The sequence below is a fragment of the Athene noctua genome, chromosome 1 (genome assembly GCF_965140245.1).
Source record: "Athene noctua chromosome 1, bAthNoc1.hap1.1, whole genome shotgun sequence".
Classification (NCBI taxonomy): Eukaryota; Metazoa; Chordata; class Aves; order Strigiformes; family Strigidae; genus Athene; species Athene noctua.
In genome coordinates, this window is record NC_134037.1 from 264,287,410 (window position 1) to 264,314,294 (window position 26,885).

Genomic DNA, 26,885 nt, shown 5'->3' on the forward strand with positions numbered 1-26,885 from the left:
GGGGTGTATGGGGACACATGCATCCCTGGACCCCTTACTCCAGTCTCCCAGCTGGTTACTGGGACCTACTGGACCTGTTCCTCCTGGCAAGGGCACTGGGGGGGCTGGGGGTGTCTTATCCCTCCCAGGAAGTGGAATCAGAAGTGCCCCTGCACTGCTCTCTGCTCTTGGGGTTGAGCAGAGCAGGATGGGGGTGCTGCCAGACCCAGGCGGGGGGCCGTTCCCCCACCCCCTTCCCTCCAAGTCCGCAGGGGCTTTAGTGGGGTGTGGGGGCTCCCCCTGGCTGCTGGGCGTGGGGGGGTGGCCCACCCGAGGGTACCTGTAGCCCCTCAGCTCCTCCCTGGGCTTCTGCGATTGGGGGGTGGCCAGCATGGGGCTGCCCCCACAGCGGCTCTGAGGAGAGAGGTGTGGAGGGGGGGTCCTGTGGGGCCAAACCCCCACGCGGTGGAGCTGGTGGGGTGGGGGGAAGGTGTTTATGTGTGAGCTCGGGGTGCTCCCCCCAGGACAGCATTACCCCCACGCGTGTCCACTGCGCCGCCATGGGCCTCAATGTGCCCCCCCCCCGCTCTCTCGCGTGTCCCCACCCCGAGTGGCGGCCCGAGGCCCGCGCTCCCCCGCCCCACACGCACCCCCGCGTCTCCCAGGGCCCCATGATCCCCCCCCCCCCCGCGCCGTGTCCCCCCGTACCTGCCCCACGCGCCGCCGTCGCCCCGGCAACCTGCTCCCGGCGTTCCCCGCGGCTCTCGCGAGATCTGGGCCTCCCGCGGGGGCCGCTGGGATTCGTAGTTCCCTCCCGCCCACGTGACGCGCCCCGCCCCGGCCTCGGCCAATGGGGCGGCGGCGGGGGCGGGCGCAGCCGTTTGAATCGCGGCGGCGGCGGCGGCCCCGGGACGGTAAAGCGGGGGGGGGCGGGCAGGCACCGGGAGAGCGGGGCCGGGGCGGTGGGGTCCCGGTGGGGGGGTGAGGTCGGGCGGTCCCCGGTGGTTCCCGCGGCCGGGCCGAGGCCTCAGGGGCGGCCTGGGCCTTGCGTGAGGCCTGTTCCCGCCCCCGGTGTCGCCATCCCGGGGTGACGGTAGCCGGTGCTCGCTGGGGCCCGCTGTGCGGGGTCGATGGGGCCGACCCGCCCCGCCGCGCCCCGGTCCCTCCGCCAGCCGCGGGGCTCGATGGATGAGCCCCCCCGAGCTGCCACCGCTATTTGACAGCCCCGAGGCCGGGCACCCACCGGCCTGCCCCGGACCCAGCACCGGCGCCGCTGGGAGCCGCATCGGTGCGTTACCGGAGAGGGGCTTGTGGATACCCGCCGGCTGCCGCCCCGGCTGGGTTCACCGGGGGCACCTGGCGCTGCCGCCGTGTGCCGAGCCGGCTGCGCCTCGCCCGCACGACGCCCCAGGCCGGGCGCTTCCTCGCGTCCCGATCCGGTAGGAAAAGCTTCCGCGAGCGCCGGTCCGGTCCGTCGCCGTGGCAGCGCGCGGTGCTCCTCAACCCCTTCCCCGGCTGCCGCGATGAGCGCCGAGCTCGGGGCAGATTCAGAGCCTCTTCGGGCAGCCCAGATGCCCCGGGAACGGCCCCCGAGGGTCTGTGGATCCCCGCCTGCTCCCCGCCAGCCCCGGGAGGCAGCTGCAGCTCCCCTGGGTGCAGGCGGGGATCTGGCAGCTGCCGTTCCCGGCAGAAAACGAGGGTCTCGCAGCCCCTTCGGCCTTCCGTGCCATCTCTGCCGGTGGTGGGTTGTGGTACCGCTCCGGTCGCCGTCAAATCGCTGCGGGGGGGGCTGGAATATTTTGAGAACCGGTTGGGATGTGGCTGCCGCCGGGTCAGCGGGTGACAGGGGCTGGCACCGGCGGCCCCCAGCGCCCTCCCCCGCCGAGCCCCCCCGGCTTCTGGTGAGCAGCTGCTGCTCGTGGCCAGCGCCGGGTCTGAGCCGGCCCCACCAGCCCCCCCGGGCCCCGGCAGGGTGACGGCAGCGGGCGCGCCCATGGCCGGGGCCGGACGTTGCCCCCTCCCTCCCGTGGCCGCTCCGGCGGCGGCTTTCTGTGCCGTGCGCCTTTAACGAGCGCGGCCTCGGCGCGGTGACGTGGGGTGGCCCAGGGCCAGGAAGGGGAACCGTCGCCTGCCAGCCCCGCCGAAGAGAAGCCCAACAACTTTTCTTTTGTGCGTGGCCGCTGGCTCCCCGGCCCTGCCCGGCTGCCAGCGCTCATGGCGGATTAAACCCCGCGCGCCGACGCGGCCGCGCGCCCCCGGTAAGGCCCGAACAAAGACTTTCTCCCTCTGCCTTGTTTGTTTTCAACAGGGCTGGGGAGGAGGAGGAGGAGGAGGAGGAAGGAGGCGGGGGGAGGCGAAGCTCGCCGTTTCCCAGCCCCGCCGCTCCGCCGCGGCGCCCCGCCAGCCCCCGAGGTGCGAACCCCGACTCGCGTCGGGACGCGGGCGGCCGAGGTGGCTTTGCCAACATCCGGGAGCTCGGGCTGCGGGGTGGCGGCTCTGACCCCCCCGCCCCGCGCCGCCGCCTCCCCGCGCCAGCCCTGAGCCCTTCCCCACTTGGGGGCTGCCGTGGGTCGCCCGTTCTGCCCTGGGCGAGCTGCTGGGCGTCCCTACATCGGCCCCCCCCGTCCGGGACAGGCGGGGGGCTGTGGGTGCGTCCCTCCGGCAGGCTGGCCGCCGGGAGCGCCGGAGGCGCGGGCTTGCGTAACGCCGTGTTTTGAGCGGAGCGGGCCTGGGGGAAAGCGGCAAAGGACAATGCCGCTGTCACCGCCGCCACCCCCGGGGCTCGTGTGTCCCCCCCGCCCCGTCACCCCAACCGACCCTCCGCGGTTTGTGCCGCCGCGCTGCCGCCGCAGGAACCCGCGTGTAGGGTCGTGTCGTCTCCGGCGCTCGGGGAAGCCGATGTCACCGCCGAGCCGGGCTGGGACCGGGGAGGGACCCGGCCTCTCGCCGGGCACCGGCGCTTCTGCAAACCGGCTCCGGTAAAACCCAGCTTGGCGCTGGCAGGATGCGGCCCTTCGAGGGGGTGTTTTGCCCCGGGTGGTTTTTTTGGGCACGCGGTGGGTGCCGAGAGGCCGCAGCCACGGGGCAGAGGAGCTGTTTTTTAGCCGGGAGCTACCACAGGTCCTGCGCTTCCCAGCCGGGCTCTCGTGGAGGCGGCAGGTGCCCTGTGTCCCCCCAAAACTAGGTGGCCATGGTGTACCGGGCGCTCCTGGGAATGGCTCCGGATCCCCAGCAGGGTCCTGGCCCGTGGCGGCAGGCGGGTGCCAGGGCGCAATACAGGGTGCGGAGCCGAGGAGCACCCTCCCCGTCTGGGTGATTTTTGACCACGGCCGCTGTCAGCCTCCGCTCAGGTCTGCTCCCGGCAGCTCACTCGCCAGGAGGATTACCGGGGTGGCACCGGGGACGGCTGGCACGGAGGCAAAGGTCGCTGCGGAGGGGACCTGGCAGCACTCCCGGGGGCAGTGGGGTGGCTCCGTAACGCCTGGGGGGCTCCCCCCTCCCACCTCCACACCCCAGCAGGTGGTTCTTAGCGCCGGCAGCAGCGGGCAGGGGAACTGGCAGCGCTCCCACGGCTTGGCTGCCACCTCGCCAGGCTTGTTTGGGGCCGGGTGACCTTTGCAGGCTCCTTCTAGCCCCCATGGTGATGTCCCGGCCAGGGGGCAGACCCCCCCCCCCACCCCCCCCCCAGGTCCCAGCAGTTGGGGGGTGGTGGCAGCGGGGAAGTGGGTGTGAAGGAACCCCCGTTCCGGCCCTGCTGGCATTTTGGGGACCCGGTGGCCGTACAGCTGGGAGCTCAGCCCCTTCCCTGGCACATCCCAAATCTTTTGTGCCTTTTCTAAAGTCACTGCTCATGTTTTCTAGAGGGAGGTGAATCTTCCTGGGGTGCCGGCGGTCCTGGCAGTGGGGACAGTGCCATCCTGGGGAGGGTGGCGCGTGCCGAGAAGCTGCCAGCCCCCGTGCCAGGAGCCCGCTGGGTGCTCGTGGTTCGGTGCAGCCGCACTGGAGCCCTCGGCCACTGGCGGTGCCCCCCAGTGACACAGGATCCCTTGGGGTGCTGGTAGCCGCCTGGGGCCAGCTGGCCCGAGCCACGACTGGTTGTTTGTGCCACCACAGTGTAACCTGAAAGACAGGCCCGACGGGACACTGACCTCCTCCTCCTTGAGGGGGGCTGGGGCCAAAACCAGCCTGGGCATGGGGTCTCCCCAGGCCTTTAAATTCCTCTGGAAAGAAATTTCAGAGAAGTTTGGGGGCGAGGGCTCAGCAGGAGGTACTGGGGACGAGGAGCCTGAGCAGCAGTTTTCCCTTGAGCCATGCTCGTCTGGATCCCGATCTCTGGGGGTAAATCCTGGGGGGGGGGGGCTACAGGAGGGGACCCGGCTGCTCCTCGGTGACTGCTGAAAATCCGGAGGAAGCCGGCCGCTCACCTCCGTACAACCCAAAGTGTAGATCCTCGTCGGACACGAACACCTGACGCTGGCTGCGAGCCGTATATTGATGTAATTACTATGTTTGGCCTTAATTGCCTTTTTCCCCCCCGCCCCCCCCCTTTGTTGGTGTTTCTAGGTCCGGGCAGTGACCTGGCAGCCTCGCGAAGATGCCTCTTCACGACACGAGAGCTGCGGCTCTCCTCGCTTGGGTAACGCCTTCCCTTCCCCCGTGGGTGGGACGCGCTGCCCGGTGGCTCCCAGCTGCTGCCGGCTCCGGCGGCTCCTCGGGGCCGGTCGAGGGAGGGATTGTAGCTGCGGCAGGTCCCAGGGCAGCCGAGTCCTGGCTGTTTGTGGGCGGGGGGGTGTTTGCTCACCGTTCCTGTTGAGTAACCAGAACCGCCGGAACAGTTTGGTTCGGCCACAGGAATTACCTGAGAGCCAAACGGCCGCTGAGGCTGTAGAGGGGCGGTCAGATCTGCCTGGCCTTGACTTCCACCTTCTGACCCTCTTGCCCCATTTCCAGGTGAACAGCACGAAAGTTTGTACCGATCCCCTCCATGAGCTGTCACAGCTCCAGGATTGTGGCGTCTTCATCAGGATCATCCACAAAATGTGAGTACGGGGAGCTGGGGCACGCTCTAAACCGCCCGGCTGGTGGTGAGCCAGCCTGGCACAGCGCTTGCCACCCGCCACAACCAAAGATGGGGCTTGTGCCTTCGCTCTGTGGGTCCTTCGCACGGGAAGCCACAGCTCAGGCTGGAGAACAAACCCGCTCGAGGCTGCTGGCACGCGGCTGCCTGTGGGGGCCCTGGGAAACTGCCCAGGTAGAATTTTTATCGTTTGAGATTTGCTGTTGCATCCAGCGCTGACATCTGGGCTCACTCCCGGCGCTGACGCAGAGCCGAGCGCTGATGCTGGCCCTGCGGGGGCTCCCGGAGCCGCACGGGAGACGCTTTTATTTCCATAAATGCTGCTGGGGTGAGGAAACAGCCCAGTGAGACTTCCTGAGCCATGGGCCTGGGGGTCCTGAAGAAGATTTGGGTCTGTAAAGCAGCTTTAAGGCTTGACAGCTCCTGCCCCACGACGCACTCCTGTCCTCTGGGGCCATCAGGCTGCTTCTGAGTATGCTACGGGCAGGATGGAGCCTGATTTCTCTGTCCTGGGGACAGGAGGAACAGCCATTAAAACCCGCGAGCTGTGATGGGCATCGGAGCTAGGACCGAGCACGCTCCGCTCTGGCTGAATGCTAACGAGCTGGCAAGGCAAATTGGGAGGGCGTGAAGCTGCCGCTCAGCGCCGAGCGCGGCATCGCTTTCAAACCCTTCCGGCGGGAGGCTCTGTGGGAGCCTGCCTGCTATAATTACCTCCCGCGCCGTGTAACGAGAGCCTGCTGGGAGCAGGGATCGGCCTGCGGTGGGTGGGGAGGAAGGAGCCGCCTGCACCGGAGATATATTTAGTCAGACCTGGTTAATCTCCTGGGTCTGTGCTCCAGCTCAGATTAGCCAGGATCACCAGCAGCGTGCGCTCACTAAACAGGCCTGACCGTGGATTGATAAGCGGGGCGGCAGCGGGGTGGACACCCCGGCAGCTGGCTGAGCTGGGGAGGAGCTCCCTGCAGCACCCAGGAACTCCAGGAGGATGAAGAAAATCCTCCTGCCAGCCCCTTCCCCGAGCCGAGTCCCTGCTGTTGGCACCCCGGGAGTAACCGAATTTTCAGCACGCAGTTTGAGCTGGTGGCGGTTGAGGCAGAGCGCAGTCTCAAAGAAAAAGCCACAAAATGACAATTTCAGCCCCCTCGAAAACCCAGCATGGGCTCCAGGGCAGCGACCCGGAGGGGACTGGGGGCCGTGGGGCCGTTTCCCACAACTGGGGATGCTTTGTGATGGCGAGAAAAACGCCCGCTTCCATGTGCGGCGCCTGCCTGGATGCCGGGGCTGCCGCCGGTTCCCTCTGCTGCACCGGGTCCCGGGGCTGGCAGGCAGAGGAGGAAGCAGCAGCAGGCCGGCACCCACGCCAGGGGAGGGCTGGCTACCAGGCCCTGGGTAAACGTAGCCATGTTTGCCGGGGCCGCAGGGACTGTCTGCGCCCGCTCCCAGACACGGTGCGGTTGGGTTTGGCTTCACGACCCTGACCGAGGCCGTGTTGCTCAAGAGCCAAAAAAGTTCTGTTGCCAAAAAAATAAACCAACGTTGGTTTAATCCTTCGGTAAAGCCTTAACGCAACCCGTGCGCTCTTCCAGCCACAGGAGCGAGGAGGGGGAGTCCGTGCTGGAGCAGCCGCTGCCGGAGAGGATCAACTTCATCTGCGGCTTCCTGCAGAGTAAGAGCCTCCGCCGGCGCCGGGGGAAGTGGCTCCCCCTGCTCGGTGCCCCCCACCCCTGCGGCTGCGGGTGTCCTGTGACCCCCCCGTGGCACTGGCAGCTCCCAGAGGTGTCGGCAGGGCCACGGGAAGGGAAGTTTTTCCCCATGGGAATGCTTGCCAGAGCCCAGGCACGGTGCAAAGGAGGCCCCAGGGGTGAAGGGGAGGGTGCTGGTGGCTGCTTGGATGATGGGGCGGGGGGGGGGCTGGGGGGGAGATAATTCTTGGCCTGGAGCTGCTCAAATTCTGCTGGAAAAACTTTACTGGAGCAGGAAGCCCGGAGGGGAAACGGGAAGTTTCTTGCATTTTGCTCGATCTTCCCAGGAAGCGGAGACACCGTATCCCCTCGTATCCCCCCTCCCGCGATGGGACTCAGTTTGTGCTGCCGAGAGTGAGGTGGGGGGGCTGGACCAGGGGGGAAGCTGCGGGGGGGGTTAATTAAAACCTGACAGAGTTAATTATTGGCAGAAGCTGAGCACTGTGAGGTCTCGGCTCTGGACCGCAGCCCGCTCTGTGCTTCCCCTTCTCGGGGTTGTCCCCACAGCCCCAAGCGTGTCCCCTCAGGGCAGGGACACGTGTCAGGGATGGAGGGAGGGGGGCGCTGGCATGTGACCAGGAATTCTGCTTCACCTCGCAGAGCACTGCAAGCACAAATCAGCTGCAGAGAACCTGGTCTCGGCACAGAAACTCCTGGAGGGAGAGGAGCTGGCGTTGGCCAAGGTAACAGCGGGGCCCGTCGCGCTCCCAGCCGGCGCCGGTGACACCCGGGTGGGTGACGCTTTTCTGCCCCGTTTCAGGTGGCCGTGTTGCTCCTGTATCACACCTCCATGAGCTGCCAGAGCCCTGGGGACTGGAATGAATTTGACTACAAGACCCAGGTAAAATCCCTTCTGGGTTCCCCCTCTGGACCCAGGGGTGTTGGGGAGAAGTGGAGGTGCCTTTTGGGGGTGCCCTGAGACCTGCTCTGGTGTTCGGGACCCCTTAAAAGATGGGGTGGGGGGCGGGTGCTGCGGCACGCGTGTCTGCGAGTGCGGGCAGGGGCAGGCAGGGAGCTCTGCCTGTGAACCGCTACAGCGGCGTCGCTGCTGACCCCGCGGCTCCTCCGATGCAGGTTGAGCTGGCGTCGATCCTCAAATTTGTGCTGGACAACGAGGAGAGCCTGAATGAGAATCTGGAGACATTTCTGCAAAGGAAAGGTGAGTGCCGGGTGCCCGGCTGCCCACGCTGTGACACCGGGGAAAGGGGCCAAGCCTTGTGCAGGCAGAGCCGGCACCGGGGCCGTTTTCTTCACCAACCACAGTAAGATCGACGGGTTTTAACGTGTTTGCTGAGCTGGTGTCCAAGTGCCAGCTCAGAGCGGGACAGAGAAATCCCTACCATTGCAGAGAGCAGTGGCGTGGGCTGAGTGCCGCTGGCAGCACCCAGCCAGCACAGGTGACCCTTTTCTAAAGCATAAAAACGTTGAGGTTTTTTCCCCCGTTTATGCTGCTGTAGCTGCCAAGCCACGGAAGCAGTAATGCCGCCCAGATCCCCTCACCCCAGCACTACAGAACCATCCCATGTAAGCTCGGATTTAAGAGCCCGGCTGCCCTGTACCCACGGGGCGCTCTGCCACCCGCAAAGCAGCGAGGCGGGTGGGATGTGGGACAAGGGCATGAGGCAGGTTTATGGTTTTTTCGGTGGGGCTGTTTCCCCCCCTTCCTCACTGATCTTCACGGTTTCTGCACACTGGGGATTCCTCTGGCAGTGGCGGGAGGATCACAACCCGCTTCTCACTTATGATTCCCAGCGCCGCCGTCCTCGTCCGGCAGCAGCTCCGAGGAGCACTCCCCGCTGCTCTCCCTCCCGCACAAGCGAGAGGTGCGTTTCCTGGAGCTGCAGAAGATTGCCTCCTCCTCTTCTGGTGCCAACAAGTACGTCCCCAGCCCCTTGGCTGCCGTGGGGGGAGCGAGGGGAGGTGGGGGGCACAGACAGGGCAGCTTCTGGGACCCGCGGGCGTGGACAGGCTGCACATGACTCTGCAGAGACCCCCCCACACACACACCTTTTCCGTGGTGCCGCCCTGTTGCGAATTCCTCGGGCTTGATGTGGGGCTGTGCGGTGGTGGGCTGAGCTGGGGCTGCAATTAGCAACTTTTAGCCCAGCTCATTTCAGTCTAACGCGGACAGACACTTTGCAGAGCAGCTTGTGGTTCTCTCCTGCCCTGGGGTGGCTTCGGGAGGACCAGGTTGAGTCGTTTCTCACGAGCCGGGCGCTTTGCCCCGGTGCTGGTTCTGTACCTGCACACCAGACGCGCAGAGGCTGCGCTTTGTGCCACCCGGAGGAGGCGAGTGGCCTTTCTGCTCTGCTGCCGAGGCGCCGGTTCTCGCTCTGAACCCGCCTCTCAGCCGGGGGAACCGGAGCGGGGCCAGATAACCCGAGTGACACGGTGTGCCTCTCCGCAGTGCGCTCCCCGGCCCTCCGTCCTCGCCCATGGGGGACGTCATGCAGACCCCCCAGTTCCAGCTGCGACGCCTGAAGAAGCAGTTGGCTGCTGAGCGAGAAAACCGGGATGAGCTAGAGGTGGAGCTGGCAGAGAATCGTAAACTCATCACAGAGAAGGGTCAGTCGCTTGCGGGACGTCCTGGGGTGCGGGGAGGGCTCTCCGGGGCTGAGGCCTCCTCTGGTTTCTGTGACTTGGTTCTGATTTTGGCCCTGCTATGACTGGGCTCGTGCATGGTCCATCCTGCCAAGCCCCAAGTGAGCACAGCTTGTTGCTCTGGGGCTTTTCCACTTACCAGAGTAGAGAGGGCAGCTTGGGTGCCCCTTGCCAAATGGTTTGGAGCAGGCTGGCAGGCAGACGAGTCTCACCATCCACATCTAAAACACTCTCCGCACTGGGGACTTCCCCAGATACACGCAGAGGCTGCAGGTTCCTTCTTCCCTCTCATATTCCCTTGTCCATCCCAGGCAACAAAAGCCACGAGTGAAGCAGCGCCTGCACCGAGGAGCAGCGCTGGCAACGTGGCTCTTGTGTCTCCTGCAAAGGGTTTCTGTGCAGTGGCCCCTCGTGGGCTTGGGAGGAGCACAGACATCCTCCGCTGTGCTGTTGGGAGGTTCAGGTGCCAGAAAAAGATGGTAACGGGCCCTTTCTCGCCACCCTCCGCAGAGGCTCAGATCACCATGATGCAGCAGCGGATTGACCGCTTGGCTCTGCTGAATGAGAAGCAAGCGGCAGATGAGCTGGAGCCCAAGGAAATGGAGGAGCTGCGGGAGAAGAACGAGAGGTAATTCTGTCCAGAGTCGTGTCTGCAATCCCTCCGCTCCCTCCTGCTGGGCTGGTCCTCATCGCATCCGCAGCCCCGGGCTCTGTGTTGTCGGTCTCTTCCCCAGTGATGCACAACACGGGTGAGGGCAAACCCCCCTTCTGTTCCGTACTGCGCCCCGGGGAGGAGGTGGCTTCAGCAGTTATAAAATCACAGATAAGGACACCTTCCACTAGCCCAGGTTGCCCAAAGCCCCGTCCAACCTGGCCTTGAACCCTTCCAGGGAGGGGGCAGCCACAGCTTCTCTGGGCAGCCTGTGCCAGGGCCTCACCCCCCTCACAGGGAACAATTTCTGCCTCAGATCTCATCTAGATCTCCCCTCTGACAGCTTAAACCTGTTACCCTCCATCCTATCCCTCCCTGCTGGTGATAAGTCCCTCCCCCCTTTCCCGCAGCCCCTTTCAGCCCTGGGGGGCCGCTCTAAGGTCTCCCCGGAGCCTTCTCTTCTCCAGCTGAACCCCCCAACTCTCCCAGCCTGTCCTCACAGGGGGCTCCAGCCCCCCCAGCATCTCCGTGGCCTCCTCTGGCCCCGCTGGAGCAGGTCCGTGTCCTTCTGCTGTTGGTGCCCCCGAGCTGGACCCAGCCCTGCAGGGGGGTCTCCCAGAGCGGAGCAGAGGGGGAGAATCCCCCCCCGGCCCTGTGCCCCCCCTGCTCTGGGTGCAGCCCAGGGCACAACTGCACTAGCCAGCATGCTGTGCCTCGTGGTCAGGGTGATTGGAGCCCGTGGCCTGTTTTTATCGCAGCAGGGACCCTCCTCACCCTGAACCCGGCCCGGGAACATCCGTCCCTGTCAGGGGGAAGGGCCGTGCTGCCCATGTGGGGTCTCACCTGCCTGGGAAAGGCTCCACGTCACCAAAAGCTTTCAGGGTGCTACTAGAACTCCCAACCCCAGCCCCTTCCCCAGCTGCTAGCCCTCCAGTTTGACCCAGTTTGATGGGATCTGAACTGGGCTGCGTCAGATGCTTTAATTCTGTCACCTGCCACGCTGTGTCCCAGAATTTGTCCCATCCCTGTGCAGTGATGTGGTTACTTGGGAAGGAGGCCCAGCCTCCGCTGGCTGGTGCCATGCCTTTTTTATCCTCCCTTCACTCATGTCACTTTGCAGAGGGGTGGCTGGGGCCCTGCAGCCGCCTCTGCCCTCGGTTCGGAGCAGTCAGGCTCCTGCAAATGCCGCGTACCCCTCTCTGCTTGGATCGGGACCCAGTTTAGGGCTGAATTTACGGCGGTTTGTCACTGCGGCGCAGAGACGCCTCGGTACCGCATTTTCCTCAGCGATACCCAGCAGCTTCAGTCTCCAGCAACGTCCTGGCTGCACCCCCTGCTCTAACGACCCCCTCTCCCACAGCCTGATGGTGCGTTTGCACGAGGCCCTCAAGCAGTGCCAGGACCTGAAGACTGAAAAAGGTCAGATGGACCGAAAAATCAACCAGCTCTCCGAGGAGAACGGGGATCTCTCCTTCAAGGTGCGTCCTCTCCGCCTCCCCCATTGTTGTGGGACCTGGGGGAGAGGATTTGATGGCAGGGCCGGGTGCTGGCCTCCTGACAGCTCTGCTGCTGGGTTTGTGTGACCTTGGCCCTGGGACTGAACCTGCTTTGGGCTCCGGGTCCTGATCTGAAGGGAGAAGGGGACCATCGGGTGGGAAATAGGGGCTGGGGGGGTCGGTGCTGCAGGGTGTGAGCATCCAGGATGCGGATGCTCAGTGCTCAGGAGACGAGTGCTGAGTGAGCTTTCTCCGGGACCGTTTTTTTGGGGGGGTTTGCTTTTTTTTCCCTCCACCGTAGCTGCGGGAGATCGCCAGCCACTTGGTCCAGCTGCAGGAAGCCCTGAACGAGCTCTCGGAGGAGCACAACGCGGCCCTGGCGCAGTCACAGGAGAAGCAGGGGCAGCTGGAGAGCGAGCTGCGCACTGCCCTGCAGGAGAAGGTGACAAAGGGGTCTCCACCGGGGCTGGGGGGGCACCCGCAGCCCCCTACCTTGAGCTGGGGATGTTGTCCTGGGGCTGCCTCATGCCCTGGTGTGGGCAGGAGCCTCCAGCACACAGGAAGGGGTCCCCGTGTCTGTGTCATCGTCGTGTCCGTCCCCCCCACCCCCGAAGCCCCGAGCTTGGCGCTGGAAAAAGCTGGCGGTTGTGCCCCCCCTCACCTTGCACCATGCTCAGTCCCATGCCTCTGTCCCCAGAAATGCTCGGAAGAGAAGGTCGAGATTCTCCAGGGGAAGATTTCTCTGCTGGAGGACCAGCTGGCCAAGCTGGGGGACTGCAGTGCCCAGGAGAAGGGAGAAGTTATGGGGGACATCCTGAAGGTACGGTGGGGGGGACCTCGGGAGAGGCTCTGGCTCCTGCAGGCAGCACTCGGGGGAAAATTCCGGCTGGGGGGACGCAGGCAAAGCTGTGTGGGGCAGAGCCAGCTGCTCTCTGCGCTTGGGTGGGGGCTGAGCACATCGTGGGGGCCCCTCTTGTGCCAAATTGTGGGGATATCACACCTGGGTGACCGCGGGCTCTCCCAGCCCCACCATGGCATGTGGGTCGGTTGCGGAGGGAGTGGCTCCTGGATGATGGGAAAAGGAGTTTGGGGCACAAGGGACAAAGTGAAGGGGAAAGCAGGGTGCACTGGGGGTGTAATGGTGGGGAAGGCAGGTGCCGAGGCAGCTCCTGCTGGGATGTGGCGCCTGGGTCTGCGGCGAGAGCATTGGATTCAGCTCCAGTAACGCTGGGGGCGTGTTTGTGTTTTGTTTTCCCCCCTTCCCTCAACATCTCTTCTCTCTGCCAGCTGGAAGAGATGAAGCAGGAGGTGTCCAGCCTCGCTGCTAAAGGGGCCGAGCTCCAGGCCACCGTCCTGCGCCTGGAGGAGGAGAAGCAGCATCGGGAAGCAGCTCTGCAGTCTGAACGTGGGCGCTTCGAGGAGGAGAAGCAGCAGCTGGGCAGCCTCGTCGCCAGCCTCCAGAGCTCCCTTGCCGAGAGCCACCGGGCCAGGGAGAAGCTGGAGCAGGACCTGCAAGTGCGAGAAGCCAGCGAGTCTCAGAGCACCCAGCGACTGGCTGCCCTCGATGCTCAGCACGAGGAGACGCTGCGGGAGCGTGATTCTGCCCTGCAGCAGCTCCAGCAGCTGCGAGAGGCCAGCGCGTCCCTGAGTGGCCAGCTGCAGGCCGTGACACAGGCCCAAGCCGCTAGCCAGGCCGCCTCAGCGGCAGAGAAAGCCGAGCTTAGCCGTAAAGTCGGTGAGCTGGAAGCCAGAATCTTGGAGCTCAGCACCCAGCGGCAGCAGGGAGCGGCGGAGGGGCTGAAGGCTCAGCTGCGGGAGCTGGAGGGCAGGCTGAAGGAAAACCAGCAGAGGCTGGCCGAGAGGGAGAGGCTGGCCCGGGAAAACACCCGCTTGCAGGAGCGGCTGCTCTTCCTGGAGGAATCCCTGCGGAACACCGAGGGCATCCTGGAGGATGAGAAGAGGCGGGCGGCTGAGAGCCTGGAGGGCAGCCTGGCCAGGATCGCCGAGCTGGAAGCGGAGAGGCAGCGGCTGACGCAGGGCAGGGAGCCGGCTCTGCAGGAGGTGACCAAAAGCCGGGCGCTGGAGGAGAACCGGGAGACAGCGCCGGGAGCCTCCCCCACTGCCCGAGGGGAGGCCGGAGAGCGCGGGCGGCTGGAGGAGGAGATGCGGGCGCTGAGCCGGGAGCACGGCCGGGCCTGCCAGCGGCTGCAGGCTGAGCAGGAGAAGGTGGCCGCGCTGGAGGCCCAGGCAGAGCGCCTGGCCACTGAGCAGAAGGAGAAGTTAGCCACCCTCCAGGCCGAGCTGTCCAGTGCCCAGGCGTGGGTGAAGGAGAAGGAGGGTGAGGAGCAGAAGCTGAGGGCCGAAGTCTCCTCCCTGTGGGAGAAGATGGCCACCGCGGAGCAAACCGCTGCCCAGCGCGTCGCCGGGCTGGAGGCAGATGCCCGGAGAACCGCCGAGGCGCTGGAGGGGATCTCCCAGCAGCTTTCCCAGGAGAAGCTCAAATCCAAGGAGCTGGAAGTCACCGTGGAGCAGCTGCGGAGCGTGGAAGCTGAGCTCTCCCGGGTGGCTGCCGCCAGTGGGCAGCGGGAGCGGGAGCTGGAGGCGGAGGTGAAGAAGCTCTCTGGGGAGCTGAGCCTGCTGCGCGCCAGGCTGGAGGAGATGCTGCGGGAGCACCAGCGGGACCTGGCGGGCCGGGAGGAGGAAGCTGAACACCTGCGGCAGGAGGTGGAACGGGGAAAGGCGGATTGCAGCGCCGAGCGAGCCCGTAAGGCTGAGCTGGAGGCACAGCTGCAAAATTCCCTCAATGAGCAGAGAGTGGAGAGGTCGGTGCATCAGGAGGAGCTGGCCCGGGCCCGGGAGCTGCTGGAGGAGAAGCAGCAGGAGCTGGAAGAGCTCTGCCGGAAAAACGTCTCGCAGAGCGAGGAGCTGAGGGACCTGCAGAAGACAGTCAGCAAGTTGAAAGGAGAACTTGCCTTGGCAGAGGCGGCCAAGGAGCCGCAGGGCTTCTCGGAGGCCGCCCGGAGCAGGGATGTGGACGGGGACGGCGTCAAGGCCACCTGCTCAAAGGAGACGTCCCTTCAAAGCTTGGAGGAGAAGACCCGTCGCAGGGAGCAGGAATCCAGCTCGAGCCAAGAGCTCTACCAGGAGAAGCTGAAGGAGACGCAGGCGCTTCGTTCGCAAGTGGAGGAGCTGGAGCAGAAGTGCAGGGAGCAGCGGGAGGCCACGGCCGCTCTGGAGCGAGCGGCGGCCGAGGTGGCGGCGGCAGAGCGAGCAGAGCTGGAGGCCTTGAGGCGGGAAGCGGCGCAGCAGAAGGAGAAAGCGTTGGAGCTGCAGAAGCTGCTGGAGGCCTCGAGGTCGGCGCAGGCTCTGCACGATGGCACCGTGGAGGCCCTGCGGAAGGAGCTGCAGGAGAAGGGCAGGGAGCTGATCCAGAGCAAAACCGCCGCTGCCGCAGCCGAGAAGGAGCTGGCGACCCTCCGCTCTGCGGCGCAGGAGAAGAGTCGGTCGGAGGAGAGCTGGAAGGAGCAAGTGTCGCAGTGTGTCCAGGAGCTGGAGAGGAAGAACAGCCTGATCGGCAGCCTGGAGCACGAGGTGAACATCCTCCATCGGCAGGTGACGGAGAAGGAGGGGGAGAGCAAGGAGCTGAAGCGCCTGATCATCGCAGAGTCGGAGAAGAGCAAGAAGCTGGAGGAGAGGCTGCGGGTGCTGCAGACAGAGATGGCCACCGCTGCCTCGCGGGCAGCCGAGCGCTGCTCGCTGATGAAGGTGGAGGTGCAGCAGTGCCAGGAGGAGATAGAGAAGCAGCGGTTGACCATCGAGGCCCTGAAACGGGACCGTCACTGCCAGAACGAGCGTGAGGATGAGCTGCGGCAGGAGGTAAAGGTCTGCCAGGACAAGTGCCTCCAGAAAGAGCAGCTGCTCGCCGCCCTGCAGCAGGAACTCGGCAGCGCCCAGGCGCTCGCTGGGGAGCTGCCGGCATTGAAGCACCTTTGCCAGCAGCTGCAGGCCGAGCGTGCCTCGCTGGAGAGCCAGCATCGCCAGGACCTGGAGCAGAGGGCGAAAGCCGTGGCCGCTCTGCAAGCGGAGCTGGCACGGGCCAAGCTGGAGGCGACCGAGGTACCGTCTCTGCGGGAGCGCTCGGCGGAGCAGGACCGGGCCGTGCAGCGCCTGCAGGCGGAGGCAGCGGAGACGGCGGCGCGGCTGGCGGGCTTGCAGCAGGCCAACGCTCGGCTGGCCGAGGAGAACCGGGGGCTCGGGGAGAGCCGGAGTCGCGGGCAGCAGCGGCTCGAGGCCGAGCTGGGCCAGGCCAGAGAGCGGCACGTGCGGGAGCTGGAGCGGCTGCGCTCGGCGTCGGAGGAGCTGGTGGCTGGCAGCCGGCAGAAGGCCGAGGAGGCGGCGCGGAAGCTGGAGGCGCTGAATAATGAGTACGAGAGCAGCAAAATGGCGGCACTGGAGGAGAGAAAGAAGATGCTGGAGGAGAGGCAGAGGCTGACGGCTCAGGTAGGGGCTCCCGCAACCTTCCCCCCCCCCTCCTGGGAAACGGGGCATGTTTTGGCACCCCCAAATCCTCATCTGGGAGCTGGGGGACTGGGTTGAGAAGGGGACGGATGCTCCCAGTCTGCACCAGTCACGTATTCACTTCTGCCTTCTGTGCTGGCAGGTGGAGCAGCTTGAGGCGTTTCGGAAGGACCAAGCCAAGCAGGTAACGCACGCGAGGTGCTGGCTGCTTAAACGGTGACGGTGCACGGCCCGGCCTGCTGCCGCTTCCCACCGGAGCCGCCCTCTCCTCGTCACCTGTTTGCGGTGGGGACCCAGCCGTGGGGCTCTTGGCTCCAGGTCTCTGGGCTTGTGCCTTTGCCCCCCAACCCTGGGGAGTAGGAACTGGGGCCCGTGGCAGTGCCAGCGGCTTGGTGATGGCTTCTGACTGTGGCTGCCGAGAGCATCCAGGGCTCCTCGACACGGGGCCGTTGCTCCTGTACTGCCTCATCCTCAGAGAGGGGATCTGGGGGGCAGCCAGGCTACCCCCTTCCTTCTGTCCACCCCTTTTTCCCCCTTCCTAAGTGGGGTTCAGCTCCTCGCCCAGCTGGCAGGAGCGAGAGGAGGGGGCTGCACTCCCAGAAAGCACAATCCAGATGTGGCCAGAGGTGCCGACACCTTACGGCGGTGCGGGTCAGCACTTGGGAATCGCCGCTGGAAAAGCCTCGTTTCCCTGCCCAGCTTCGTTTGTCCCCCCCAGTCCCAGCCTGAGCTGCCCAGGGACCCCACAGAAGCCTCGTGGCTGCAACCAGGGGGGGCCTGGGGGCTCCTCAAGCATTCCCTTGGAGCAGGTAGAGCCCAGCCAGGCCGGAGCCCGCAGCAGCCAGGCTGTGGTGGCCATCTCCCCTTTGCAGGGTTCCCCGGCCCTTCCGCGGTGTCGCATCCCCCTCTCAAACTGCAGGAGCTCTGCCAGGGGCTTCCTCAGCAGCAGGGGCCGGGGAGGAGGGGCAGGAAAACCTCCTGGGGCTGCCCCCGGTGGGTCTAACCCAGCCGTGCTCTTCCAGGTGGAGGAGCTGAATAAAAAGCTGACGCAGCACGAGAAGGCCGCCCGCACCCAGCAGCAGAGAGTTAAGGTAAACCAAAATGGGAAAACTGGGGGGCTGAGCTCTTGGCCAGCAAGGGAGCTGGTTGGAGTTGCCCAGGGGAGCTTGGCTGGGCGCGGGGTGACTGTGAGCTGGTTTCTGCCCTGCCTGCAGGTGCTGGAAGGGGAGCTGCAGGCAGAAGCCACCCGTCAGCAGGAGAAGGTTGCGGAGCTGCAGGCGCAGCTCGCCCAGAAGGAGCAGGCAGCTGAGCACTACAAGGGCCAAGTATGCCACGGTGGCAGCTGGTGCGGCCATGTCCCCCCTGCCCCGACTCTCCCCGGGGAAGCTTGACAGGCTTTCTCTCCTCGATGTCCCAGATGGAGAAGGCAAAAACTCACTACGATGCAAAGAAGCAGCAGAACCAAGACCTAGCAGAGAAGCTGAAGGCCATGGAGCAGCTGCAGAAGGAGAACGCGGAGCTGCGGGCCGAGTCGGAGAGGTTGGCCAAGGAGCTGCAGCAGAGCGTCCTGCAGGCCAAGGAGTCGGAGCTGAGCTGCAGGAACCTCAGCAGCCAGGTCCGCAGCCTGGAGGCGCAGGTGGGCACGGCGCGGCTTCACCCTCCTCCTCCTCTTTCCTCCTGGCCTCCGCCGGGCGGATCCATCCCTCCATGCTTCCCATCCAGGTGGAGTTTGCCAATCGGCAGCTACGGGAGCTCGGCAAGTTCCAAGTGGCCACGGACACGCTGAAGGGCCGCGAGACGTTCCGCCAGAACCCCTCCGACCTCAGCACCGACAGCCTCGACCTCAGCCTCGACGAAGCGCAGCCGCTCAACTCCACCAGGTACCGGCGTGACGCTGCACGGCAAACCCTGGTGTCCCCCCGCTCCTCCTCCTCCTCCTTCTCCTCCTCGGTTAAACCCTGGTGCCACGGTCCTTGCAGGAAGGCCGGTCGCTCGCACTCAGAGGCCTCGGCGGTGCCACCGGACACCGAAGATTCGCTGGTGTCCCAGCGGCTGCCGCGCAAGGTGGAGTCTCTGGAGAGTCTCTACTTCACGCCCATCCCCAGCCGCACGCGGTCGCAGCTGGAGAGCAGCGCCGGCTCCTTGGACGACCTCTCGCTTGACTCCGGCTGCAAAACCCGCTCGGCCCGGCGCCGCACCACAACCATCGACATCACCATGACAAAAGTGAGTGGGGCCCGCGTATGGGGCGGGGGGGGATCCACGGGGCAGGGATGGATCTGTGGGGCAGGGTCTCCATGCTGAGGAAGGGGACGTGTGTGTTGCTGAGCTGCTGTGGGGCTGTTTTGTGTCCCCAAACTCTCCCCCGTGACACCTTGTCCCCAGGACCCTCCTCACCACCACACCAGGGTTGAGGGAGCAGCAGGGGAGGATGAGGGTGGCAGCTTTTTATCTGCTTCCTCCCATCCGCTTCTCACCCCACGGGACGGCAGCCACAGGGCACAGCAACCCCCTCCCTGGGGCAGCTCCAGCCCCTGCTCAGGGCTTGTTGGGGAGGTTTTGATACCTCGGTGGGGGGCGCAACCCCCAGTGTCCATATGGGCTGGGGGTGCAGGGCTGGAGAGCAGCCCCAAGGAGAAGGACTTGGGGGCTGGGGGTGGAAACTGCCTGTGAGGCAGCCCCGTGCGCTGGCAGCCCAGAAAGGCCCCGTGTGCTGGGCTGCACCCAGAGCAGGGGGGGCACAGGGCCGGGGGGGGATTCTCCCCTCTGCTCCGCTCTGGGAGACCCCCCTGCAGGGCTGGGTCCAGCTCGGGGGCACCAACAGCAGAAGGACACGGACCTGCTCCAGCGGGGCCAGAGGAGCCACGGAGATGCTGGGGGGGCTGGAGCCCCCCTGTGAGGACAGGCTGGGAGAGTTGGGGGGTTCAGCTGGAGAAGAGAAGGCTCCGGGGAGACCTTAGAGCGGCCCCCCAGGGCTGAAAGGGGCTGCAGGAAAGCGGGGAGGGATAGGACGAGGGGGAAGGGGTTTAAACTGTCAGAGGGGAGATTTAGATGAGATCTGAGGCAGAAATTGTTCCCTGTGAGGGGGGTGAGGCCCTGGCACAGGCTGCCCAGAGAAGCTGTGGCTGCCCCCTCCCTGGAAGGGTTCAAGGCCAGGTTGGGCGGGGCTTTGGGCAACCTGGGCTGGTGGAAGGTGGCCCTGCCCGGGGCAGGGGGGTGGAACTGGATGATCTTTAAAGTCCCTCCCAACCCAAACCAGTCCGTGATTGCACAAGCTCTGGATTTCCCCCTCCCAGAAACGAACCAAGACGGAGGAACCGGACAGCGCCGACGTCTCCTTCTGCAGCATCCCGGCGGCTCAACCCCCCAGCGCCGCCCCCGGGAAGAGCCGCCTGCGCTCGGCCGCCTCCGCCCGCTCCCTCACCAGCCTCCCCTCCCGGGAATCCCTCCATCAGCTGGAAACCTCCTCCCCGCAGGAGACCCCCGGCAATTCCGCGCTGCTGGGCCTCCCCGGCTACCGCCCGGTCACCCGCAGCTCCCTGAGGCTTTTGCAGGGGAGCAGCAGCTCCAGCCTCGGTGCGTGCGAGCAAGGGGGGGCTCCCCCCTGCTTTAAGGGGGGGTCACTTTTTACCCAGGACCCCCCCCCATTCTCAGCCCTCCCTGCTTTTGTTTTTAGGCCGGAGCAGCGTCTATCTGGGCACGTGCCAGGATGAACCAGAGCAACTGGACGACTGGAACCGCATCGCGGAGCTGCAGCAGCGGAACCGAGTCTGCCCCCCCCACCTGAAGACCTGTTACCCCCTGGAGAGCAGGGTAAGGGCTGCGGTGGCCCCCCCTTACCCCCTCCCCTTTTTCTGGGGGAGGGGGAGCGGCTGGCGGGCGGCTCTGGGGACCCCACGGAGCGTCACCCCTCGGCAACACCCCCCTTTCCCCCCCGCCCCAGCCCTCCAACTCGCTGGGGACCATCACGGACGAGGAGATGAAGACGGGGGACCCGAAGGAGACGCTGCGGCGGGCCAGCATGCAGCCCTCGCAGCTTGCCACCGCCACCCGCCGCAGCACCCTGGCCACGGCCTGGCCCGGCGGCATCACCACCCGCCAGCAACGCAAACGCCTCTCGGACGAGTCCCACCAGGGCCCCGACACCCCCGAGGTGAGTCTGGCCCCACCCCGCGGCGCTGAGGCTGCTCCCCCCAGCCCTGGCCAGGGGATTGGGGGCAGCTCCAGATGTTCTCCAGATGTTGAGGGGCCCCAGGAGTGGCTTTGAGCCTTTGGCCTCCCCTAGCCCAGGGAGCGGGGGGCCCAGGGGTCCTGTCCCCGCACTGACAATGCCAGTTTGTGTCCCCCCTGCCCAGATGATGACAGTGCCAGTTTGTGTGTGTGTCCCCTAGACGACGGTTCCAGTTTGTGTCCCCCTCCTTTTTTTTTTTTTTTTTCCAGTCTAAGAAGCCGACCAGCTGCTTCCCACGCCCCCAGACCCCCCGGGAGCGGCGCAGCTCCCAGGGCAGCCGCAGGAGCGAGCAGCAGCCCCCCCCCAGCAAGCAGGTGAGCTCCGGAGAGAACAAAAGAGGGAGGGGTAGGGACCCCCCCCCCATCCTGCCCCGAGCTCACAGTCCTACATCCCCCTCAGGCCGAGAGGCGCCAGTCGATGGCGTTCAGCATCCTCAACACCCCCAAAAAGCTGGGGAACAGCCTCCTGCGCCGGGCGGCCGGGCGGAAAACCACCCCCAAGAGGAACTCCCCCCGCGGCAGCGCCCGCCGCTCGCCCCGCATCGCCACCGCCAAGTCTCCCAAGGGCAAGGTAGGCCTTGTGCCCCCCCGCGTGCCCCCCCCAAAGTGTGGGGGGGATGTGAGAGGTACACATGTGCACCCCAGTACCCTGAACCCCTGCCCTGGGCTCAGGGGGGCAATGGGGGGGTGGGGATCGCTTGCTGTCACAGGGCAGCGAGTCCTTGGAGGGGGGGCACAGCCCCCACTGTCCCTTCTCTGCTCTGTCCTGTCCAGGCCAGTCGCCGACCGCTCAAGGACACGAAATTCTGAGGGTGCCTGAGCTGTGCTGCTGCTCCCCATCCCCGAGGGAGTGACCCCCAGTACCCCCCCCAGCTCTGCACCCCTCTAGCCTCTCCCTACCCCCCACTCCCCCCCCAGCGCTGTGGGGATGTCCCCAGGGCCCTGCAGCACGAGGAGCCGGGGGTGGACCATGGGACACACAGATGGGACCCCCTTTCCCCTGTCCTGAACACAGCCCCCAGCCTGGAACCCCCTGTGGGTGCAGGGAGGGGGGGGCAGGGGCTGAACCCTCCCCCAGGTGAACCCTCAACCGCAGGGAGGGGGACAGAGGGGGGGCTAGGGCGTCCCTAAGGCCACCACCCTCCTCCTCCTTCTCTTCCTGCTTTGGGAGCCCCCAGGGCCCGGGGGGGGTTCAGCAGCCAGGCCCCAACAGGGCAGTGACTGCCCCGCCCCCCCCCCCCCCCCCCCCCAAGACCTGCCACTGCCCTTGGGGACAGGGGCAGCATTTTTAAAGTGTTTCTACTTGTAAATAAATTGTATTTTTTTCTCCTGCTTTGGCTCATTCCACCTCATTTTTGTGCCCACTGGCACTGGTGACCCCAAGGGGAGGAGCAGGGTGGCTGCCTCTTCCTCCTCCCCTGCCCCCCACTTCACTATCCCAACCACTCACCCAGGGCCCCCCCAGAAGAGTTTTTTCTTTTTTTTTTTTTCTCCTTTAATTTATTCTCTTCCAGCAGCAGCTCCCATCATCACCACCTCTCCCCACCCGCGGGTCTCCCCCAAATCCCAGGGGTGTTCCCCACACTGCCCATGGGGCGAGGGAAGTGTGTTTCACCCCCCCACATACTTTGGCCCCCCCTCCCCGATTTTCCAGGGCTGTTACACCTCTGCCGTGGCCCAGCCAGGTCCGGCAGTGCAGGCAGGAGCAGGCAGGGCTCCGATCCAGTGTCAGCGCCCGGGTTTGGGAGGATTTTTGTGTGTGTGTCCCCACCATTTCGCTGTCGCCGCAGCCCTACCCCAGCCAGGAGGATGGGGATGGGGGGCCCGGTGTCCCCGCGGGCTCCCCGCAGGTGCTGGCGTGTCGCTCCACCTCCGCCGCGCTGAAGGGCAGCTCGCAGATGGGGCAGGACACCCAGGCCGGGGGGGACGAAGGCCCCGGCAGGGGGGAAGAAGGCCAGGCTGCGGCAGGGTCTTCCTCACCACAGCAAGAGGCGTGAACGGGGAGGAGATCCAGGCTGAAGCGGCCTGCGGGGAAGGAGAGGCGAGGGGGGGGGACAGGACGGTGGGCGCGGGGCTCAGGCTCGTGCCCTCCTCGCTGATCCCCCCATCCCGTCACCATCGGGGGTGAAGTGTTGCTGCTTCTCCCCCAAAATCTGGCCACTGTCCCGCCGTCTGCCGGCGTCCCCTCACCCCTTCTGCCCCCAGCGCTTCCATTTTGTGCCCATCTTGATCCCGTGGGATGTCAAGGGCAGGGAGCGCGGCTGAGCGAAGGGGCTGAGCCGATGGACAGACGGACGGACACGCTGTGCTCTGCCCCAGCGGCGTGTTCCCCTCCCCGCTCGGCTCCGCCGTGCGCTCCCGTTACAGGGCGGCCATTTCGGGCAGGGAGGGGGCAACACACACACACAACCCCCCCTCCTTCTTACCTGAGCAGATGGGGCAGACGCCCGGGGCCCCTCCGCTGTCCCCGCTCCTGCCCCGGCCCTCACGCTGCCTGCAGGCCCTGGCTCTTCCTCCAGCCCTGGGGGAGGGGGTTCCAAGAGGGGCTGTAAGTGTGGGGCTCACCCCTGCACTGCATCCTGCTCCCCCCACCCTAAAAGGAGTGAAGGATCCCAACCACGCGCCGGATCCGTGCCAAAAGGGAGGGGGGAACGGGCTGGGAAAGGCTCCGAGTGGAGGAATCGGTGGGGTGAGGGCAGGAGGAGCCCGGGGATTACCTGCCCGCAGGGCTGGGAGCTCTCTGCCTGCTCTTCGGCTGCCGACGGGCTCTGGGGGGGGCTGCAGGGACATCCTGCGCGGGTCCTGGGGAGCAGGGGACCAGTCGTGATCCCCCCCATCTCCGCTCAGCAGCGCCTGATCTCCCAGTGGAAGGGAAGGGAGTGAGAACTGAGCCTTCGCGGGCAGCAAAAGGACCCCAGGTGACACAAAATGACCGTCACCTCCTCCATCATGGTTCCCTCAGGCCAGCAAGGAGGGGGACACGCCCAGAGGACGGCCACCCCAGCCAGGACACAGCCTGCTGTCAGCAGGGGGGGGGGAAACGGGATCCCTGCGGGCACGGGGAGCCCCCAGCAGCTGGGGGTTCACCCCAGCCTGCCCCAGGTGAGATCTCTCAGCAGCATAAGACCCCTTTGGATGGTCTGGGGGGGCACAAAGACTCTCTGTGCTGAAACAAGCCCTACGTGGGCAGCTCTGGCTCACCTGGCACCGCGGGGCCTCCCGGATCCTCGACCGGCAGCTCCGTGTCACCGCCCGGGGTGGCTGTGCTGGTTTTGGGTCTCGATGCCCGGCTCCGTGCCGCCGACAGCACCATGCGGGCTGGGCGGCTGAGGCGAGCTGGGCTCCGGGCACCCGGCTCCAGCTGCTGCAGGTGGCACTTGAGCTGCTCCTCCTCCCTCGAGCTCCTGCAGACAGAGGAACTGTCAGCCCCCTCCCCAAAACCGGGGCTCCAGGCACCCGGGGGCCTGGAGGCGACACCCCAAACCTGGCTGCGCGCGGAGGGGACCAGGCCCGGCTACTTACGAGGGAGATTTGGGAAAGAAGGTCCGGCAAATGGCCGGGCTGGAGTGCCAGGGGCTGTCCACGGGCTCAGCATCCTCCTGGGGACAAGGGAAGTGCCTCAGGGAATGGAGACCGGTGCTCTGTGCCCCCCACCCCGGGCACAGCCGCTGGTTCAGCCGGGGAGGAGCCTCCAGGCCTCACCGTGGGGCACGAGGAGGTGGCGAGAGGCACCTACCAGGCCTTGCTGGGGGGGCTGGGGCTGCTGGGGGTCCAGCGGCGTGCGCACACGGATGAAGGACAGCCCGAACTGGCTGTGCTTGCTGAAGGGCTGGCTGCAGGTGAGCCGCAGGCGGTCCCACTTCTGCCCCACTGCCAGCGCCAGGAAATCTGCTGCAGGGAGTCAGGGAAAAGCAGTTGGGGTGGAGGGAACACACTGGGGACCACCATGCCGGCATTGTCCCCACCTCTGCTTGTCACCCTGAGCTGCTGTTCCCCTTCCGGGACCAGGACACGGTAACAAGTGGGGGATTAGGGGCAGGGGGGAAGCTCTGGGCAGGGAGCAGAGCTGCTACAGACTCCCAGAATCACTGAGGCTGGAAAAGCCCCTGCAGCTCCTCCAGCCCCACCATGACCCTCCCCCTGACCGTTCCCAACTCCCCCAGATCCCTCAGCGCTGGCTCAGCCCGACTCTTCAACCCCTCCAGGGATCCCGGGGACTCCCCCCTGCCCTGGGCAGCCCATTCCAAGGCCCAACAGCCCCTTCTGCACAGAAATCCTTCCTCAGAGCCAGCCTGACCCTGCCCTGGGCAGCTTGAGGCCATTCCCTCGGGGCCTGGCGCTGGGGCCTTGGCTCCAGAGACTCATCCCCCCTCTCTGCCCCCTCCTGGCAGGGAGTTGCAGAGGGCCAGGAGGTCTCCCCTCAGCCTCCTCTGCTCCAGACTGAACCCCCCCAGTTCCCCCAGCCGCTCCCCAGCAGACCTGTGCTCCAGACCCTGCCCCAGCTCCGTTGCCCTTCTCTGGCCACGCTCGAGTCATTCAATGCTACGAACCTCCTGGAGCCGCAGAGCGAATGGAATGGCTGCAGTTCTTGGTCCCCTGGTCTCCCTGTCCCCTCCCAGCCCCTCTGCTCCCCCCTGTGCCAACTTCCCTTCGCATTTTTACCTTCCTTAAACATCCGGACACCGCAGCGGTTCCGGTCCAGCTTGGAGTCCGCTGGCGTCATCAACGCAACGCTGGGCACCAGGGTGAGGTACGGCTGGTCGAGCGGCCACGAGGAACGTCCCACCTCGATCTGGAGAAAGGCGCAGCCGCAGTTACCTGTGTTCAGGCGCGAGGGACACGAGGCTCAGGGCTGCCAAGCTCAGCCGGGGCGCAGCCCCTGCCCGAGCTGGTGCCGAGGGGGACGTACCGACGTCCACGTAGCCGATGGGGCTGGCTCTCTCCAGCTGCAGCTCCGCTCTCAGGTGCCTGCTGCGGTCCTGGGGGCAGCTGAGCCAGGGCCGAGGGCCGTCCTCGCGCAGCAGATTCTCCACCGGGTACCTGGGGTCCTGCAGACACCGGCAGAGATCCCACGTCACGCCTCGGCCCCTTCCCTTTCCCCTCCGACTCGCTCCGGGCATGGGGGAGAAGTAGGTGACTCTCCAGCGACCCACAGAATAGCCACTGCTTTTCCAGAGGAATCACATGTAATTAGCGCCCCATGGCACTAATTAGTGCCCTTCCGCCGGCACATAACAGGGAGAGCTGTGGCGCTGCAGTCCATCGCACCCTGTACTGAGGACCCTCCCCTCTGCAGCAGTTCAGAGGGAACTTGGGTTTGGCAACCCCCCCCCCCCGCCCCCCCCCGAGGAGACACCCCAGAGACCTGCGAGGAGAAGGAGACGATGAAGCTGATTTTAACCGGAGCCATCTGGGACCCCCAGGAGAAACCCCTCTGCCGAGCTTCCCTTCAGATCCCTCCGAGCTGGTGCATAGGGGGGGGCACGTCCCCGACGGGACTGAGCACCTCCCAGCAGGGAAGAGCCTCTGCCCCACGCCAGCTGGAGCAAAGCCCCCCACTTCCAAACGGTGCGAAGTGGGGGACACTGGGGCAGCCACTCCATGAGCCCATTGACTCCAGCCACCCCACAATCCCCCCAGACCCACCCCACACCCCCTCAGTCACCTCAGAGCCCCCCAGACCCGACCCTCCACTTTGTTTTGCCACAGCGATGACCCCCACAACTGACTCACGGTCCCCCCCAGCCCCGGTCAGCCACCCCTGTGTCCCTAACTCACCCCCCCACCCCCATTCCACCACCCTGGTGCCACCCACATCCCCCAGCCCCATTCAACCCCCCCCAAGTGCCCCCACCCCTGCCCCACAACTGCCTTCAGCGCCTCAGTTCCACCCCCCGGTGCCCCCAGACCCATTCTGCCATCCCAGTAGCCCCCAGTCGTGCCCCCCTTCACCCCCTCCAGTGCCCCACAGCCCCTCTCCCCGCCGCCCCCCCAGCGCTCCCCGGTCCCTCTCCCCCATTCCCCCCCCCAGCCCCTCTCCCCCGCCACCGCACCGATCCCGCAGCCGCCGCCGGAATCTCCCGCCCAAACCGCCTGACCCCTGACCCTCGACCCCTGACCCCGCTCCCCGCCGCTCCCTCCTCACTTCAGCCCCCCCGTCCGCTCCCGAGCCCAGACCCCCGAGCCCCGAGCCCTGACCTCGGTCCCTGACCACGGGCCCCGCTCCCCGACCCCGGCCCGCCCGGGGCTCCGCCGCGGTGCATGACGGGACACGTAGTCCTCCAGCAGCGCCGCGTCACCGCCCCGAGCTGCGGGGGCTAAGGGACCGTCTGCCATGTGCGCTCCCTTCGGAACAGCGTGAGACGGCAGCGGAAAGGGCTGGGGGAGGGGAAAGGAGGCGATTCAACAGCACTGACGGAGCCGGCCCGGCGGCGCGAGGTGTCCGGTGTAACCGACCCCATCGGCACGGACCGTGCGTCCCGCTCCGAGTCTGGAAATGGCAGATGATCCCTGGCCGTGACAGTTCGCCCCTTCCCTCCCGCCAGGAGCGGCTCCTCCGGCTGCTGTCCCACCCCCCCTCTCCTTCG

At 66.1% G+C, this 26,885-nt stretch overlaps 2 protein-coding genes across 5 annotated transcripts; one reads left to right on the forward strand and one right to left on the reverse strand.

Annotated features, from left to right (window-relative positions):
- Positions 1-799: 799 nt before the first annotated feature.
- Positions 800-21,630, forward strand: NUMA1 (nuclear mitotic apparatus protein 1). 3 transcript variants are annotated; one of them, XM_074919525.1, is made up of 26 exons: positions 800-893; positions 4,543-4,615; positions 4,930-5,018; positions 6,646-6,725; positions 7,402-7,484; positions 7,562-7,642; positions 7,876-7,960; positions 8,554-8,677; positions 9,209-9,366; positions 9,913-10,030; positions 11,415-11,532; positions 11,852-11,992; positions 12,248-12,370; positions 12,838-16,050; positions 16,211-16,252; positions 17,091-17,159; positions 17,283-17,393; positions 17,486-17,704; positions 17,791-17,948; positions 18,048-18,294; positions 19,365-19,644; positions 19,745-19,881; positions 20,012-20,221; positions 20,509-20,613; positions 20,699-20,869; positions 21,073-21,630. In XM_074919525.1, the coding sequence occupies exons 2-26, from the start codon at positions 4,574-4,576 to the stop codon at positions 21,106-21,108; spliced, it is 6,240 nt and encodes a 2,079-aa protein (XP_074775626.1). In that variant the 5' UTR covers positions 800-893; positions 4,543-4,573; the 3' UTR covers positions 21,109-21,630. The 3 variants fall into 3 exon arrangements, with proteins under 3 accessions (XP_074775626.1, XP_074775634.1, XP_074775618.1); XM_074919533.1 differs by lacking the exon at positions 800-893 and adding an exon at positions 939-1,418; XM_074919517.1 differs by lacking the exon at positions 800-893 and adding an exon at positions 1,479-2,237.
- A 167-nt stretch (positions 21,631-21,797) lies between these two features.
- XNDC1N (XRCC1 N-terminal domain containing 1, N-terminal like) lies at positions 21,798-26,575 on the reverse strand. Of its 2 annotated transcripts, none has more exons than XM_074933285.1 (10): positions 26,497-26,575; positions 25,664-25,762; positions 25,208-25,346; positions 24,961-25,116; positions 24,035-24,186; positions 23,821-23,897; positions 23,500-23,702; positions 23,016-23,151; positions 22,725-22,819; positions 21,798-22,323 (listed from the first exon to the last, which is right to left on the reverse strand). In XM_074933285.1, the coding sequence occupies exons 2-10, from the start codon at positions 25,706-25,708 to the stop codon at positions 22,091-22,093; spliced, it is 1,236 nt and encodes a 411-aa protein (XP_074789386.1). In that variant the 5' UTR covers positions 25,709-25,762; positions 26,497-26,575; the 3' UTR covers positions 21,798-22,090. The 2 variants fall into 2 exon arrangements, with proteins under 2 accessions (XP_074789386.1, XP_074789378.1); XM_074933277.1 differs by having other exon boundaries at positions 24,035-24,189.
- Between the last annotated feature and the right edge of the window lie 310 nt (positions 26,576-26,885).